The sequence below is a fragment of the Pundamilia nyererei genome, unplaced genomic scaffold (assembly GCF_000239375.1).
Source record: "Pundamilia nyererei isolate P.nyererei 1_Seehausen unplaced genomic scaffold, PunNye1.0 scaffold00218, whole genome shotgun sequence".
NCBI classification, from domain to species: domain Eukaryota; kingdom Metazoa; phylum Chordata; class Actinopteri; order Cichliformes; family Cichlidae; genus Pundamilia; species Pundamilia nyererei.
Genome location: NW_005187619.1, coordinates 498,401 through 514,633, shown reverse-complemented (window position 1 = coordinate 514,633; position 16,233 = coordinate 498,401). Strand labels below are relative to the sequence as shown.

The 16,233-nt window shown below is 41.0% G+C and overlaps 2 protein-coding genes across 3 annotated transcripts in view; one reads left to right on the top strand and one right to left on the bottom strand.

Moving 5' to 3' along the window:
* Positions 1-13,063, bottom strand: part of vps9d1 (VPS9 domain containing 1) — a 28,614-nt gene extending 15,551 nt beyond the window's left edge. The window contains exons 1-11 of one of the 2 annotated variants that reach the window (XM_005748269.1): positions 12,877-13,063; positions 11,045-11,117; positions 9,056-9,253; positions 8,720-8,891; positions 8,397-8,508; positions 4,234-4,296; positions 2,937-2,989; positions 2,181-2,268; positions 1,725-1,807; positions 642-790; positions 56-424 (exon numbers count right to left, since the gene is read on the bottom strand). In XM_005748269.1, coding sequence (XP_005748326.1) covers positions 56-424; positions 642-790; positions 1,725-1,807; positions 2,181-2,268; positions 2,937-2,989; positions 4,234-4,296; positions 8,397-8,508; positions 8,720-8,891; positions 9,056-9,253; positions 11,045-11,117; positions 12,877-12,969 — 1,453 coding nt within the window. In that variant the 5' untranslated portion in view covers positions 12,970-13,063. Of the gene's footprint in view, positions 1-55; positions 425-641; positions 791-1,724; positions 1,808-2,180; positions 2,269-2,936; positions 2,990-4,233; positions 4,297-8,396; positions 8,509-8,719; positions 8,892-9,055; positions 9,254-10,793; positions 10,810-11,044; positions 11,118-12,876 lie in introns of those variants that run through there. The other variant, XM_005748270.2, reaches the window with a different exon arrangement.
* Positions 13,064-14,466: 1,403 nt separating this feature from the next.
* The window catches only part of LOC102206997 (aldose reductase), a 7,031-nt gene continuing 5,264 nt past the window's right edge, over positions 14,467-16,233 (top strand). The window contains exons 1-2 of the mRNA XM_005748267.2: positions 14,467-14,862; positions 15,902-16,078. Of these exons, the coding sequence (XP_005748324.1) occupies positions 14,773-14,862; positions 15,902-16,078 (267 nt within the window). The 5' untranslated portion in view covers positions 14,467-14,772. The remainder of the gene's footprint in view (positions 14,863-15,901; positions 16,079-16,233) is intronic.

Here is a 16,233-nt window from a genome sequence, read left to right as displayed (position 1 = left end):
CAAATGTCGTGACAAGAGAAGAGTTTGCTGTTCCCAAACAACAAGCTGTGCTCACCGATTGCAATATGAACGTCCTTGACGACAGCTTTCAGGTTTTCTTTAAGCGCTCTCTTCTCCAGCTCCTGGACGTGGCTCTCATCCTGCTCCAGCGGCACAGAAAAATCGCAGACCGAATCTGAATCCGAGGCAGTGTCGTCTGTGCTGCTGGGGGGTTGAACCCAATCCATCTGAGTCACAAACTGCTCCAGATCTTCAAATGAGTTCTCCCGGTCCATTGTCCCCTGCTCGCTGGGCTCCTCCGCCTCTTCCTCCTCATATTTAGGGATGAGGTTGTGGGAGCGCGAGGGAGAAATCAAGGAGTCTGTGCTGAAGCTCTTTACACTTTGGGTACTACATGCTGTCCTGACTGGTCTCTTCGGAGTCTCTGTGTGATTCAGAACACGTCACCATTAACGTAACTTGGTTCACTCCAAATAACAGCATCACGAGTCCAGAACCTCTAAATGCTGCCCATACAGAGTAGAGCTGAATCCAGTGTTCTGTCTCAAATCCTCATTAACAAAAATTTAAACTAGTTTGCACAAAAAAGAAGCCAAGAGAACATAAATATGAACCCACTGTCTTCCAAACCAACCCCTTACCTGGATGAAGTGGGTTGTGAATGCTGTGACGTGGTCTCAGTGGCATGGCGGGACTCTTAGGGAGACCTTTACTAACGATGGGGTACAGCCGGTTGTAAACTCGGTACTGATGTTTCCTCAGCAGCTTCACAACTGGGTGGTCGGACCGGCTGAGGACACAGTTAAGAGCGATAACACTGATAACACTGACGATGCAAAATCAGAAACGGCTGTGGGATAACACAATCTAAAAACTTTCCAAGTCCACAGATTAATAACAAACTGTGCTCCAGAAATCATTAAAGATCATTAAATGACTGAACATCTTTTAGAAGGTTCATTATCATTCATCTGTAAATACTCTGCACTACATTGTGTTTCACTTGTCTTAAAAAGGATTAGAGCTGAGTGTTTCTTCATTAAAGGCATGCAGCTCTCTTCAGACTGCATTCGTTCTAAACTCTGACAAACGTGTTTGCTTTGTCATCGCGGGGTGCTGTGTGTGTACACGCATATGAGCTCCTCTACCAGAAGTCCAAACTACTCTCAGTGAAACAAGTACATGCAGGATTAGGACTGCCTAATTCTGTAGCACAGTTAAACCATCTGAAGCAAATACACAACCGTTTATGCATATTCTATAAATTCTGTGCTGTATATGATTTATTATTGTGTTTAACTTTACTGTAAATTTGATAATAATAAGTGAAACTTTTATTAACTACATGTCAAACCAAAAGACAAAGAGAAAGTCAAATCAAACCTCGAATTCAGCTCAATTTCTCTGGTGTTGTTGAAGTCGTGGCAGACAGTTTTTTGCCTTTATGCATATTTCCCTATTCGTTACTTTAGTTTCGGCTTACTGGTTTCGTCTCTTTGCAATTCTCCAGACACTCAAGCCAAACTACCCTTCTGATTGACAAAACACCACTTAAACACCCCAATACTTGAATAAAACCCAGAAAGGACAATCCTGAGCAGTCACAACGTTTGAATGCTTTGACTGCGTCTTGTTGTGTTAAAAAAAAAAAAAGCACAAATAAATAGCACGGGTATTTCTCCACACAAGAAAAATAAACCGTTTTCCACCTTGTTGTCAGTTACCTGAGCAGGTAGGAGACCAGATTTGACACTAACGAGACATCAGGAGTCTTCTTCATTTTGGCTTTCCACTGTTTGGGCCAATCCTAAAGAGGCCAAAACAAAAACGTCATAAACACATATATAAAGGTCTATTAAGTGATTAGTCATTAATTAACCAGCATAAAACTCAATACTTGAGAACTTGTGAAAGAAAACAGAGGGGACTGCTGAAACGTGGGCCGCCTGTAACTTGCTGTGCATCGACACTGCATCAGTAGAAAAACAACAACATGCAACTCTGTGTGATTTGGAACAAACTAAGATACTTTGCTGGAAACTGGAGATCTGAAGAGGAAATAAATATGTAGGTCCAGAGTTTGCCATCTTGTTTACTGTACTTGAATTATTTGCTGCTATGCAAAGTCTTCTAATCTTCATTTACACCTGCCAACGCTTTTTAATAGCATTTAAACTTACATGGTCCTGTTCATATTCCAGAACATTGGTGTAGAGAATACGCTGCTCTCGCTCCTCTGGAGTCATTGCCCCAGATGCTGCAAATCTCCTGGGATGACGAACGCACACACAGGAGAGGTTACTGAAATTGTATGCCTGCCAGTGATCGCTAATTTTGGAAGCAGATCCCCTTGTTGAGGTTCCATCAGCCACTATGTTTTTGTCCTGACTGCAAAACCCCAGCAAGAAACCTGCAATCTCTGGTTTATTATGCAGTAGGTTATTTACACAGTTTATAAACACTGTAATTTGGTCAATAAATGCTATAAATAACAGCACAGAAGTTATACTTCATACAGGATCACTGTCATGTCTGGTTAACCAAATGTGCAAATAGAAGAAGGAATTAATTACATGCAGGTGTGAAGAAAAGAAATGAGAAATATTATGGAAACCTATTTATAGCTACAGAGTTCAATCTGTGCATTAAAAAAAATAAGTTATTTACAGAACTTTTAAAAAATAATTTTTAAAAGTGTGTCCAGTTTTCCTGACGTCTGTGATTTATTGCAGGGACTTTATACTTCTGTATGAAATTCACAGTGCAAACCTATCGGTCATCATATAACACCTCCCTAGAAATATAACTTCCTGTCCCAGCTTGCATCAGGCATGAGCACAAAGAGGAGTGCACAGCTCTTATACATTTACATTTAAGGTGACCAAAACAAAGATGCTTTAGTTTAATTCACTGTGTTAATGAAAAGCTCACTGTACCTGTTGGCCTCTTCCTGCAGCCTCAGTCTTCTGTCCTCCATCTTCCGCTGTAGCTAATGTCAACATTAAGGAAATCTCCAAACCATTGCGTGGATAAGACGTGAGTATATCCTGGGAAATCTTATAAAGTTCATTAAAGCTTTAGAGAGTCAAACTACTCACATGTTGCCACTAATGTCCAAACCAATGGATTTTTCTTTGATAAGAAGCTTGTAACAACTTTTTAGTATTACAAGTATAAACTTAATCAGCAATTAGTAACTGATTAAAAGCTTCAGTCATTTTTCAAGCAAATGTAAAAGAGCTTTACAAAAAGCTGTACGACCTACAGATCAGCTGATGAAACACAGGTGAGCTGCATTATCAGTGTCACCACGTTTTACATTTGTACGACCGTTTAACCAGAGAGATTTCCAACACACTGGGAAGTCTCATTTGAGTAATATGGATCAGAAATCTGTTGGTTTTTAGTCTGAATGTAAAATGCACATCTTTGCATTTTCTGCTGTAGCAACAGGTCAACTTTACAAGTCATTTAAAAGCAGCTGGTTACTCAGAACTTTCAATAAACTTTGTCAAAGCATATTTAATATCTAACAATAATAACAACAACGATTGTGGGTCAGCATCACTGACTGAGGAAAGTGAACTTCACTGGGAAAGTGAAGCCACTACACTCCACCAGCCTCCACTGACAAAAAAACACTCAAATCACCTTACACAACACAGAGTTTGGCTCAGCAAGTTAGTTTGCTATTGTGTGATTTTGGTGTTTTGCAGTGTTAGTGTGGATCCAAACTATCCACAGCACTGAAGGCACACTGTGACTGGAATCTAAAAGTACTGTTTATGCCAGTGGAGTGGGTGATTCTGCAAAGAGTGATTTCTTTCTTAGTGTGTTGTTTCCACAACTAACTCTGCAATTTAAACAAGGCGATCCAAAAAGGACCGCTTAACTCAGAGAGCATAAAATTTAGGATACATCAAACAACAATAAAAGCAAAGCTTATTCAGCTAAAGGATGAACGTAAAATTAAAAAAAAAAAGCAAAAATCAACATTCCTAAATCAGAAATCCGAAGTTTAATGTCCTTTTCCGCTTTAACCATTCTCTCTTCTCCTGGCCCAATTCCCAGCAATGCACCACCTACTTCATTGTCATTTGAACATAATGCAAGCATCAAGGCGGGGATTGTTGCTCAAAATTAATACACATCTTTGGTTTTTTGCATTTGGATTGCTACAAACCTTAAAGCCCCATGCAGTAAATCCAACTGTTTACCATATTCAAAGGATACAGCATCCTGCCTGGCTTTGGCTATGATGAGGTTCTCCATCATCTGCCGCTGGAGAGAGAGTGTCTGAATGGGGAAAATGGAGAGAAGGCTATTTACTTATTACTTTACTTCACTGTATGCATCTGTTCAATAAAATGAGATCTAATCTTGGACTCTACTAAAAAAGCTTAACATAAATCAAAGTTCAAAATATTCCCCTGGGCCTTAATGCGGCCTTTCCTCTATTTGAGAAAAAAAAATGATAGCAACCATTGATGAATCTTTCTGTAAATAAAACAACCGCGACTCACACATACCTTAAACTCAGATTTCTAAGTACTAGAAAAATAAAGGTTTTTCCTGCATCGACTCAGAAATGTGGAGGCACATATGGGCCAATAGGGGACAAAATCCACACCAGAAATGTCAATGACACTGCCAACCACCACTTAAAAAACTACAGGATGCATCATCCAAGTTCCACACAACATGAAAGTAAAGTATTTGTTGGTGATACCAACACAAACTAGTTCCCTCCACTCCAAGTGTGCAGCCACAAAACTCTTACTTTACTTTACAACTATATCATGTTGTGGTTCTGTATTAAAAGGATATCTCCTGGTTTACATGTTTTGTAATAGCAGTTACATTAAAAACTATTTAAGACGCCCCACGTAGTTTTAATACCATTCTGTAAATAAACGTTAAATATACTGGGAATCCCTGATGTGCAATTTAAAGTGCAAACCTTGAAAATACTTCACCTTTTTCCATAAACCACAGAGCATTTTCAGTTTATTTATATTGACTTAATTATTATACTGTGCATACTGTGTATTTTAAAACACAATGCCCTAATTATTTGCCACGTTAGTGTCATTAAAAGCTTGTGGGGGGACGTGTCAGTGGCGTTAATTGGCTAACAAAATTAGCCATTATGACTTTACCTTTACAAACGCCTTTAGTTTCCTCCAGAAAACACGAGGCTCCGCAGACTGTCGAAACATATTCCGCACCTAACTGACAAGTTAACGTTACTTTAAAAACCTACAGCTCAAAATAAAAAAGATCTCTACAGAAAAAGAAGTGTTAGCCTACAACCGAGCCAATTAAGAAAATAGCGAGCTAACCAGATGTAAGCTAAACTTGGCGGCATTTTGCTTACCATTATTTATTATATTTTTTTTAATGTAGCGAGTTTCCCACTAAAATTATAAAAAACGACGAGAGAAAGTTCTGCTTCGTAGCTCACACGTTACCCGGCTAAAATAAAACGCTCTCAGGTAGCCTGCTCCCTCCGCCCGTCACACTCACCATTAACAGCAGCGGAACCGCGAACCGGAAGACCAGAATACAAAATAAAAGCACAGGTAGCGCGCTTTAATCCACCAGAGTTTCCATTATTTTTGATTACCATCGCAGAAAATGATTCAGTACTTAAACTGAGGTCAAAGTTTGTAACATTAAATACATATTAAATACAACTATTAGGCGAATAACAGAAGAAACTGAGGATATTTTATTCTAAATCAATAGCACTTAATCAATGTTTACCACATTTCTGTAGTAGAATTGCATTATTTGCATTTGTATGATAAATGTCCCTAGATCTTAGATTAATATAAACCACTTGTAGATGTCAGTATCCACAAACCAGGTGGTGCAGCACAGAGAGGCTTTGATTAAGTATCTACACCCCTATGTAATTCATATTTCTATTTACCAGCTTGTCTGTGAAGGTTCTCAGTCAACCAGGTCATCGTAGTCAACGGAGCTTGCAAAGAAAAGCGTTGACTATTTACCAGCTTATTTGAAGCATTAACTTTAATTTCAATGGTCACCAAAATGTAAAAACTATTGGTAGTAATACATCCACCTGTACATTCACCCACCAGCTGGTGAAAACTTCTGTCTGCAAGGGGCAGCCAATCAGAAGAAAGCCTTAAAAAGAAATGAGCTAAATCTAAGTTTTAGACAAAACAAATGAGAATAACAGGTCCTTTTAAAGAAGATTCAAAGTGTATGAGACTAATGTCTACCAGGCAGTCAAAGAAAGTTTAATTTACAAATGCAAAGGCAGAAAAACATTTTACTGACAGGGTGAGCGACCACAGTCAGGGAAAAAGTGTGTCAAATTTCTGTTTAGGCTGAGCAGAGACAAAAAAGAAAGAGCAATCACATAAACACTGTTTTCCCACAACCGTTCCCACACTCACTAATACACGTCATTTAAGGATTTACATTTTGGCTGCTGCCTGAGCTTTTGTTTGGAGCTGATGAAATACATGATGTAATGGAGCATTATGAATGTGAAGAGTAATGCTGGGAAAACAATGAGATGGTGAGTGAGTCTGGCATTGCGATGAAACTTGACTCGGCTAGCTGCTTTTTGGTTCGCATAACCGAAATAAACACTATTTTTGTGCAACGTTAAACTTTTATTTTGATAAATTCTTTCTTTGCCTCATTTACAGGTAACAAAATCAAATCACACACAAACGTAAAATGTGAATATGTGTGTTCTTATCTATAAATGACCTTTGAATGTACTTTCACAGCATGCTCATATGTTAATGTTAAATACTTAAAAAGCACCACTCTAATGCTGCTTGCCATCAGCTCTGACCTGTTCTTTGGCATGCTCCTCACGTCTCTGTTAGGGTGCAGCACCCTGCTGAAGAGCCCATTGCTGATGAGGGCGTTACATTAAGGTGGAGGAGTTTAGTAAGCGGGAATATATTGAAGTAGCATCAACATGAAGGTGAATTTCTGAGATTTACACTGAGCCCTGTACTGCCTCCTCAGGCCTGCCTTCTTCTGGTTCATTATGGAAACTTTGGCTCTTCTCTCATTGATGCACACTATAGACAAGTGTGAGCAATGCACTTACCAAGAGCTAATCCATCTAAAACACGCCCAGCCTGATACTGGTGACAGTGACGAAGATGTCAGGAAAGACGGACCAATCCTGAGCACTGAATATGTCACCTGCACCGTCCGTCAAGCATAGGCCATCTTTTCAGTAGGAGAGGAAACACTCAGAACCACAAAGTGAAACTAATTAGAATAAAAACTGTTTGTCTTTCTTTGTCTTCCCTTTTATCAAAATATAATCTTCACTGTTACTATGAGGAAGTGACTGGGTAAATATGCTAGCATAAAATGAAGGTTTTACAGTTTAAAAGGTTATATTAAGATTGATATAAAAGTGATTAAAATTCTATTTATTTTTAACTTTGTTGAAGTTGAAAGTTGAAGCACATTTATGAATCGCCTCCTGTTTTAACAACACCTTGTATAAGTTCTGGGACTGAAGGTTTCAATATGTGAAATATAGAAGTCCGCATGAAAGCGTAAAAGCTGTATATGTTCCTCAGCGTCAACAGTATCTTCACATAATGGCGACACTGCCATCAACCAGAGCTTAATAAAAACCCAACAACAACACAATTTTACATGTTTTTAGATATCGTCACAGGCTGGGCTCTGGCCTCCCTCTCACACTTCAGTTAAAACTTTACTGTTGCCCAAATTTGAAGTGTTTTCAATAAACTTTACCTACCAATTTTTAGACCCTTTTCCAAAAAAAGCCCCCCTTTGTTTCATTTGTGCCACACACATGCAAATTGAGTGTGCTGTGGTCATTTAGTGACAGGGAACAACAAACTTCAGCGAGTACAGGAGACAGAAAGTAGCAATCAGAGCGCGACCATTATCATTAAGTTATGTCTATGATAACTCTGTCAGATGACATCATGGCAGCCTCGTGGCTTTAGAGGGGGAAAAAAGACTAAGTGTGATTGAATATCCAGGCAAATCGGACCAAATATGTATACACATGCTGCAAAACTGGAAGGAATAATATCAATAATCGAATCCCTTCTTTCAGGTGAAACTCTAAAAACCAGTGGGATGTTTGGACCGACTCTTCCTCAGGAAGTTTGTCCTCTGGCTAAGAAAAATCATCTACCTGTTATATTCCACATGCAAAATAAAGGTGCAAACAAAAAATACTGTTAAACAAATTTTATATATCACTAAAATAAAAAAATGTAACATTTTTGGAAATCGTTTTAACAGAAGTTGTCACGTCTTTACATTTTTAAATAAACTTGTGCTCAAACAAGGACAACAAAGTAGCGTATGTGACAGCAGACTGAGACGAGTTCATTTCCCAAACTTACCAAAGATGTCTTCTGGTAGGCTTGACCAGGTGTGAGTCTCGCCAGGCGAGCTTCGTAATTAGCTTTCAGCTTCTGGTTCAAACGTGAGGCTTCTTCGATGGGTGTCAGCTCCCTGCAGCGCACAAACGCATACACAAACAATACATGACTCACGGCGCGCGTCAATTTAGATAACAAATCGACTGCAACACGTTTGCTGTTTCACTTGAAAACACTGTGCTTTCACAGGAATCCAGAGCAACTACTCAGTCTGTTCTTCTTTGTTTGTCCAGCTTCTATCACTGGAGCAATATTTCCTCTCCTTGATGAAAAGCAGTCTTTACTTTTTGCCCGTGTCCTGCGACGCTTCTGCTTGTAGTTTGTGGAAGACTTCGGGAGGCAGGAAAGGTGAGGGCTCCTCGGCTTCGTCTGACAACAGCCTGCTGTGACCGCTCACTCTGGGACTCGAGGATTTATGGTCTGTGGCCACAGGAGCACCACCCACAGGTACTGTGACTGCAGTCAAACAGAGACCAAGAGCTCAGGCTAAAGACACAATGAGATGACGTAACACTGTGCAGCAGGTGACATCTCACTTGTGACTCCTGGCTCCAACTTAGCAGTGACTGACCAGTGTGTTTACAGAAGAGATGCTTCTGATTGGAGGAGAACGTACTCACCAGTGTCTGCAGTGTGAGAGGCAGGGACGACCGCAGTCTGATGGGGCTCTGGTAGGCCAGGTGAACCCGAAGAGAAAGCAGAAGCTGACAGGTCGGGGGGCTCGGTGCTCTTCCCTACAAATGACTTGGCTCGCTCCAGACACTGCTCAGCTAGGGTCAACATCCGAGCCACTTCCACTGACACCATCTCCTTTTCCACTGAGGCCAGAAAGACACATATCACGCCATGAGATGGGATTAATCTCTCTACTATACACAGGTCATCACATGGCATGAGAAAGCTGATTGAATTTCACAAATGGTTGATTAGTTCAAGCCTTGATCGGAATGATTAACAGTGTTGGAACAAGAGGATTACTGAGTAGCAACCCTTGATTGGTCCGGGTCACAAATCCATCGAGTCCAACACGCTCACATTCAGGTGGTACCCTTATGGCTTGCAGATAACACTGCTTTTTGATTGATCAAAGCAGCCACACAAACAGGTCGTGGTGCCATGATTGCTGGTACACTGAGGCTACATCCACACGTACACGGGTGTTTTTGAAAACGGAGATTTTCCATTTTCTTTCTTTTTAAAAATCCCGTCCACACATGCAGTTTGGAAAAATATCTCCGTCCACATGTAAACGCCAAAACGCAGTCAAACGTTGTCAAGAACGTGCCAAGTCCTAGCCGTGCAGAAATGTTGGCCAGTCTAGAAGCCTGGGAGGGAAAGAGTAAACAGGGTTTTATGCAAACCTTCAGGACAAAAGCTTTGTGTTTTTCTGGAAAGGCAGCTAATTTTGTGTTACTTTTCAAGTACCTTCATCATTTCAAATGTTAATAACCAGAAACAGGATTTCGGCTGGTGTAGACTCACAACTTGGGAATGAACTAAATGCATACAGCATGCATAAATTTTAATTACATTTTTTGTTAATTTATTCAAAACTGACAACGCCTCTGCCTTTCTGAATGGATGGACAGTAACTGCATGTGTAAGCGTGGAAAAACTGCACACAGAGTAACAGCAACAGTTTTTTGTCTCATTGTAGAAATTCATCTCATGTAAACAATAACGTGGCGCACAGCGTCACGTCACACAAGGTGCACACCTTTGAGCTTGTGTGAGTAAATCTCCGTTTTCTGCGTCCACATGTAAACACAAAAACAGAGTTTTTTGAGAATCTCTACCCTGGCAGGAGTTTTTAAAAATCTCCGTTTTCAGTGATCGAACGTAGCCTGAGATGATGAACAGATGAGCCTATCTGCCTCATAAAAACAATCAGCTTTAAACCCACAGATGTTAAACCGAGTAGAGCTTTGGTAACTGTGGCGGCCACAGGATATGATTTACCAACAGACTCCATATAAAAGATTCAATTATTGGCCATTTTCATGTTGTACATTTTTGGGCTGTAGCCCTATAGTCCCCTATTAAATCTGGACTATCGCACAGCGATGAAACTGCTCGGATGTATCCATGAATAACAAATGCTGAAACATTTTTGTTCCATTTTTGAGCATCAAAGATGTAGTACCTTTAAGAAACATTAATGCAGTTACATTTCATACTCTGAATGAGCTGCCACTTTCACATGTTGTGCACCTTATGAGTCCACAGCTATACAAACATTTTAAAGAGTTCTGAAGTGCGGGACTGCGGGAATTCTTTGATAATAACAAACAGCACTGATTTTTGGATCAGGAAGTGAGCAATGCTTTTTCCTGCTCTGAAGTTGTGGGCCTGACTCACTCGAGGAAGCACTGCTCCAGGAACTGCAGCTTTCGGTACGTCTGTATTGGCAAAGTCAGAGGTTGCTTCTCGTAAGGTATTAAAGGAACAGAGGAAACGGTCAGGAGGGTAGTTCTGCTTGTAAACTGGTTCATGTTCCGTGTTCAGTGTCTGCTTTAACAAGCACTGGACTGTTCGCACACTAACAGGTAAACTGAGCAGAGACCATTATGCTCCTTCATCATCAGTCACACATTTCCTTCAGCTCTTACTCTGTGAAACAGCTTCCTCCAAAAGTGCATGTGATATGTAGTTGATGGTCCGGAGGTATTCACAGTAAGCTTCCTGCAGAGAGACCACAAACAGGCCATCAGTTGTTATAAGTACACAGGCTGCTGATAACCTCACACACTGGCATGCATCGCATTAACACATTAGTTGCAGTTTTTAGTCCCTCCAACTTTGATAAAGAAAGAGTTTTGTAACTCAGGAAAGCAGTTCAGCTTTGGACTGGTTACATGTGGTGCTGAGGAGAATCTGTTTTTAGAGGAAACATAGTTGCACTTTAACCAGTACAAAGGATTCACACCTACTGTTCCTGTGCACCAGGACAGAGACAGACAGGTGACAGTGCCTACAGATTAGGTCACTGCCAGCTATGGTCAGGGGTCACCTCAACCCAACCAATCAAAACTTATAAACAACAGCGTTTATTTTGTTCTGCCAATAGAAAAATATATCACATGCACACAAACAGACTCCAAGGAACATATTAGATACTGCGCAGAGCCCTCAAACTCGCAGGCTTCCTGTAAAGGACCCGAGTTTGAGAACATCACCATAGAGGAAAATATATACGCTGATCAATCACAACTTTATAAACACCGACAGGTGAAGTGAATAATTATCTCTTCATCAAAGAACGTGTTAGTGGGTGGGATATATTACAGAGCAAGTGAACATTTCGTCCTTAAAGGTGACGTTAGAAGCAGGAAAAATGGGCAAATGTGAAGATTTGAGCGAAGGGCCAAATTGTGACCCAGAGCAGCTCTCTGATTTTTAACATTTAAAAACAAATAAGCTGTTGTGGGGTGTTCCTGGTCTGCAGGGATCGGGGGGACAGTATCTATCAAAGTGGTCCAAGGAAGGAACAGCGACAGGTTGATGGGTGGCCAAGGCTCACTGATGCATGCGTGAGTGACAGCTGGCCTGTTCTGCTGGGAAACCTTGGATCCTGCCATCCACATGGATGTTACTTTGACAGGTACTGCCTACATGAGCACGGTTGCAGATCATGTAGACCAGGGATGGGGAATGCCAGGCCTCGAGGGCCGGTGTCCTGCAGGTTTTAGATGTGTCCTTGATCCAACACAGCTGATTCAAATGGCTAAATGACCTCCTCAACATGTCTTGAGGTTTTCCAGAGGCCTGGAGTTGGACTCCCCTGCCCTACAGACTCTCTGATGGCTGGAGCTTCTTTCAGCAGGATAATGCGCCCTGTCACAAAGCAGAAACTGTTCAGCAATGATTTGGAGCAAAACAACGAGTTTAAAGTGTTGACTTGAGATGGGAGCATCTGTGGAATGTGAACAAACAAGGCTGATCCACGGAGGTCCCACCGAAGAGCTTACAGGACTTAAAAGATCTGTTGTAAACATCTTGGTGCAGACACCAGAGTGCAGACCAGCTTCAGGGTCTACTCGACGGGTCAGGGGGCCACACGCAGGTGGTCACAGTGTGATGGGAAAACGAAAAAGAAACCACAATCCACAGAAGAGTGTTTGTTTCCTCTGCATGTTTTAGCTCGACGTGTTTTTAACGCATCGCAAACACTGGTGTTATGCGTGTACAATAAACTTGATGACAATGCAGCAAAAAGGCGCTTTCATAGGACAAAACACTGAGGTGAGTCTCGGGATGGCAGTGAATAAATATCATTATTAATTAAAGGTAGTTTTGCATGTATAGATTAACGAGCAGGTTAACGTTATGTGGCTAACCACTGACAGCCTCCGCCCCCTCCCTCTGTTTACATCCCCACCCGCCGCTTCCTGTCCGCTTCCCGCTGCTGTGTCCGTGCTGTCGGCCCCCGGGGCTCACTGACCTTGTGTCTGTTCCCTCCGTCCAGCTGTATTGCCACTTTGGCCATTTTCATGGCATTTTGTAGTGGCTTCGCTCCGCTGTCAACTTTAGCCATGGTTACCCTGGTGCCCCTTCTTCGTTTTACGTTGGTTCCGCCTCTTCTTCCTCGTTTTTACTGGGTAGGCTACACAGCGCCCTCTACCGCTTCAGACTGTTTAGGCACAGTTCAGTGTTAGTGTTATCTAGTGAGACCAGGACATAGTTCCTGGTGTTCAAGCCTATGCACGAATGTGTCCTTCTGCATCAGACAAACAGTCTGTAGATGGACGCAGTTTTCTTCTTCCGGCTCCCTTTAGGGGTCGCCACAGTGCATCATCTGCTTTCATCTCACCCCAGCATCCTCCTCTGTCACACCAGCCCTCTGCATGTTCACCTTCACTACTTCCATGAACCTTCTCTGAGGTCTTCCTCTTTTCCTCCTGCCTCTCAGCTCCATCTTCATCATCGTTTGCCCAGTACTGGCCCAATTATTGTTGATGCTTGTAAGATGTAATACACCTCAGTGTAAAACACAGAGTTTTTATATTTTGGCTTATCTACACATTAAACTTCATTCTGCTCGATAAAGTGTTTTATACATAAACTGTGGTGATTGTATTGCTTTACGCCATAAAATAAACCCATCGTCCCCATATGGGAACATGCGTTTAAAAAGAATTCCTTTTTTTGTGCTTATCAGGTTAGACTAAACCAAAAAGCATTTAGAAATTAGAATTGCATGCCAAACGAGAGCTTGGGTGCATTGCTTGGTTTTGGTTTTTGAATAGGAAAAACATAAAAAGCAAACTGAAACCATGCGGAGTGCAGTCGTGTAAAAACAAAAAGCACAGCAGATGTTTTCATCATATTGAAACAAGCAAACATTTGAGCCTCTTTAAAACAGAACCTACTTGTTTGATTTACTTGAACAACACCAAAAACACCAAAAACCTGTCAGGTGTTAAAATCTGAGTAAACGTAAGTACACCTCTGAAACTACTATAGGCTCTTTAGCATACAGGCTCAGATATCAGTTTCTGAAAATGTTGACCACTCTTCCAAAAACAACTTTTTGAGGTGGATTAGAAACAGGATTGAAACCTGGGGTTTGAAATATCAAGTACAGCAAATGTAATTAGACAAAAATTACATCATGAAATTAAAACAAAAGTTATATTAAAACATGAAGTTGGTGTCATAAAATCAGTTTAATCCAAAAGTGAAATTATAAATGTAAAACAAATACAAGCAATTTTAAAATAAGAGAACCACTAAGAAACAAGCACAGACGTGAGGAATTAATACGATGACAAATTGAATTAAATACAAAATGACATTAAAATCTGAACTTACAATAAATGACTTAAGAAATGTAAAATATATATAATTTTCATTTTAAAAAATGTGGCTGCACAAACCGGTGATACAAGATCGCCATCTAATGTGGAAGCGGGAACATTACAGTGGATTTGTTTTAGTGCAACTAAGGCAAGGTGCATGTGTGTGCATGCGTGTGTGCATGTGTGTGCATGCGTGTTTGTATTGCTATCACGATGGGAGAAGTGACCTTTGCAACACGTTCCTCCTCACTTACTATTTACAGATAAATACTACATGCTAGTGAAGTTCTCTGCATGTTGTCCAATAATTAACTTGTGGACTGATAGCACAGAAAGAAAAGGAAATGAGTGGGTGGAAGAGAAGAAAACCAAGTGAGTGAAGGTCAGAAACATGAGCTAAAGTAAAATCAGCAAAGAAAAAGGAAGGACACTGACTCAGCAGAAGCACTCTGAGGGGGAAAGAGGAAGAAGAAAGCCGTGACAGTGCGCGGTTGTGAACTGAGTGGCTTTTTTGTTGTTTTTCTCTTACGGTGGGGAAAATGTACTCTGTGGAGGACACACAGGTGGCCAGGGACGTTGAGCTGAATGACGGCTCTCGAATGCCACTGCTGGGTCTTGGGACATGGAAGGTAGCCCCATTTCTTCATCTGCATTTAACTTTGAGAAGTTGCTCAGTGTTACTGTGTTTTCTCATGTATTGTTAAGAGTTACTATATGTTTACTAATGCCTTCTAATACATGCATTTAAAGGCATACTTACTGATATTTGTGAAGGGAGGTGATTAGAAGGACTTGACTGTGATTGGCAGACATCATCACTCTTTCAGGTGACAGAGTCAAGTTTAATAATAAGACACATGCATCCAAACAGTGGTTTCAAAACTTTAGAGGTCGAAATTAATATTTGGACTTTATAATTACATATGAAGCCAGTAACTGGATCAAAGTTTTATCTTACATGTGATTTAACACATATCCAAAAAAGCCTTAGATCAGGCAAACACCAAGCTCAGCCGTCATCGAGTGGCTCAACAGACACATTTCTACAAAGCAAACTGATGATTCTTGTATTATATGATTTGAACCATTAACTATGGTTATCAGCAACTGATGTACATTTGCACACCACTTTGCTATCAAGCAGCAATCCAGATCCTCCATCCTGCTGTATCTGACACATAGTGGCGTGAGGTCACCCATTATTAGTATCTTAACAAGAAGTTATCAGCTAAGGTTAACATGCTTAGTTAGCAAGCTGATAAACAGCAGGGGTGCAATGCACGGGTAGAGACAATTGGTGCTAAGTAACTAATAAAGTAGTCCAAACCAAAACTGAAGCCAAATCTTCTTGGTTTGTTTGTACCGCTTAGCATGCTGTATCATGCTGTATCATGTGTGAGATAATCAATGGAAAATGCCCATAAAAGCACAGTAGAGAAGTTCAGTTTAGTGACCTGCTGAGAAGAGGCCTATCAGACATTGGCATGACTGTCACCAATGGTGCTGCTTGACTTCATGCACATCTGTGATGTTATTTTGAGCCTCTCAACTTTGTATTATCTGTTGTATTATCTATCTCACACAAATTCTCTCTACATTGGTGTAAATGTGCCCAGGAACCAAGAGTAAGGTTAGCAGACACTAACTCTACTGTCCTGCTTGTTGCAGTCGTCTCATCTGTCCCCGACCTCGATCCAGGGTGCAGTAGAGACTGGCATCGCGGCTGGATACCGCCACATAGATACTGCCTACAGTTATCAAAACGAGGTGGACATTGGAAAGGCTCTGCGCTCCAAGATGCAGCAGGGCATCATCCGACGTGAAGATATGTTTATTGTCAGCAAGGTGGGAAAGTAGTTGGTGTTAGAGGTGGGACAGCATGAGGAGGAAGAGTCTGGACTTCTTATTTGTCCTTTCCAATCTTTTTCTTTTACTTTTTGTCTGTTAGATTGACCAGAAATGTCCTTCAACGCACATATTAAACAAATATGTAAGACTGC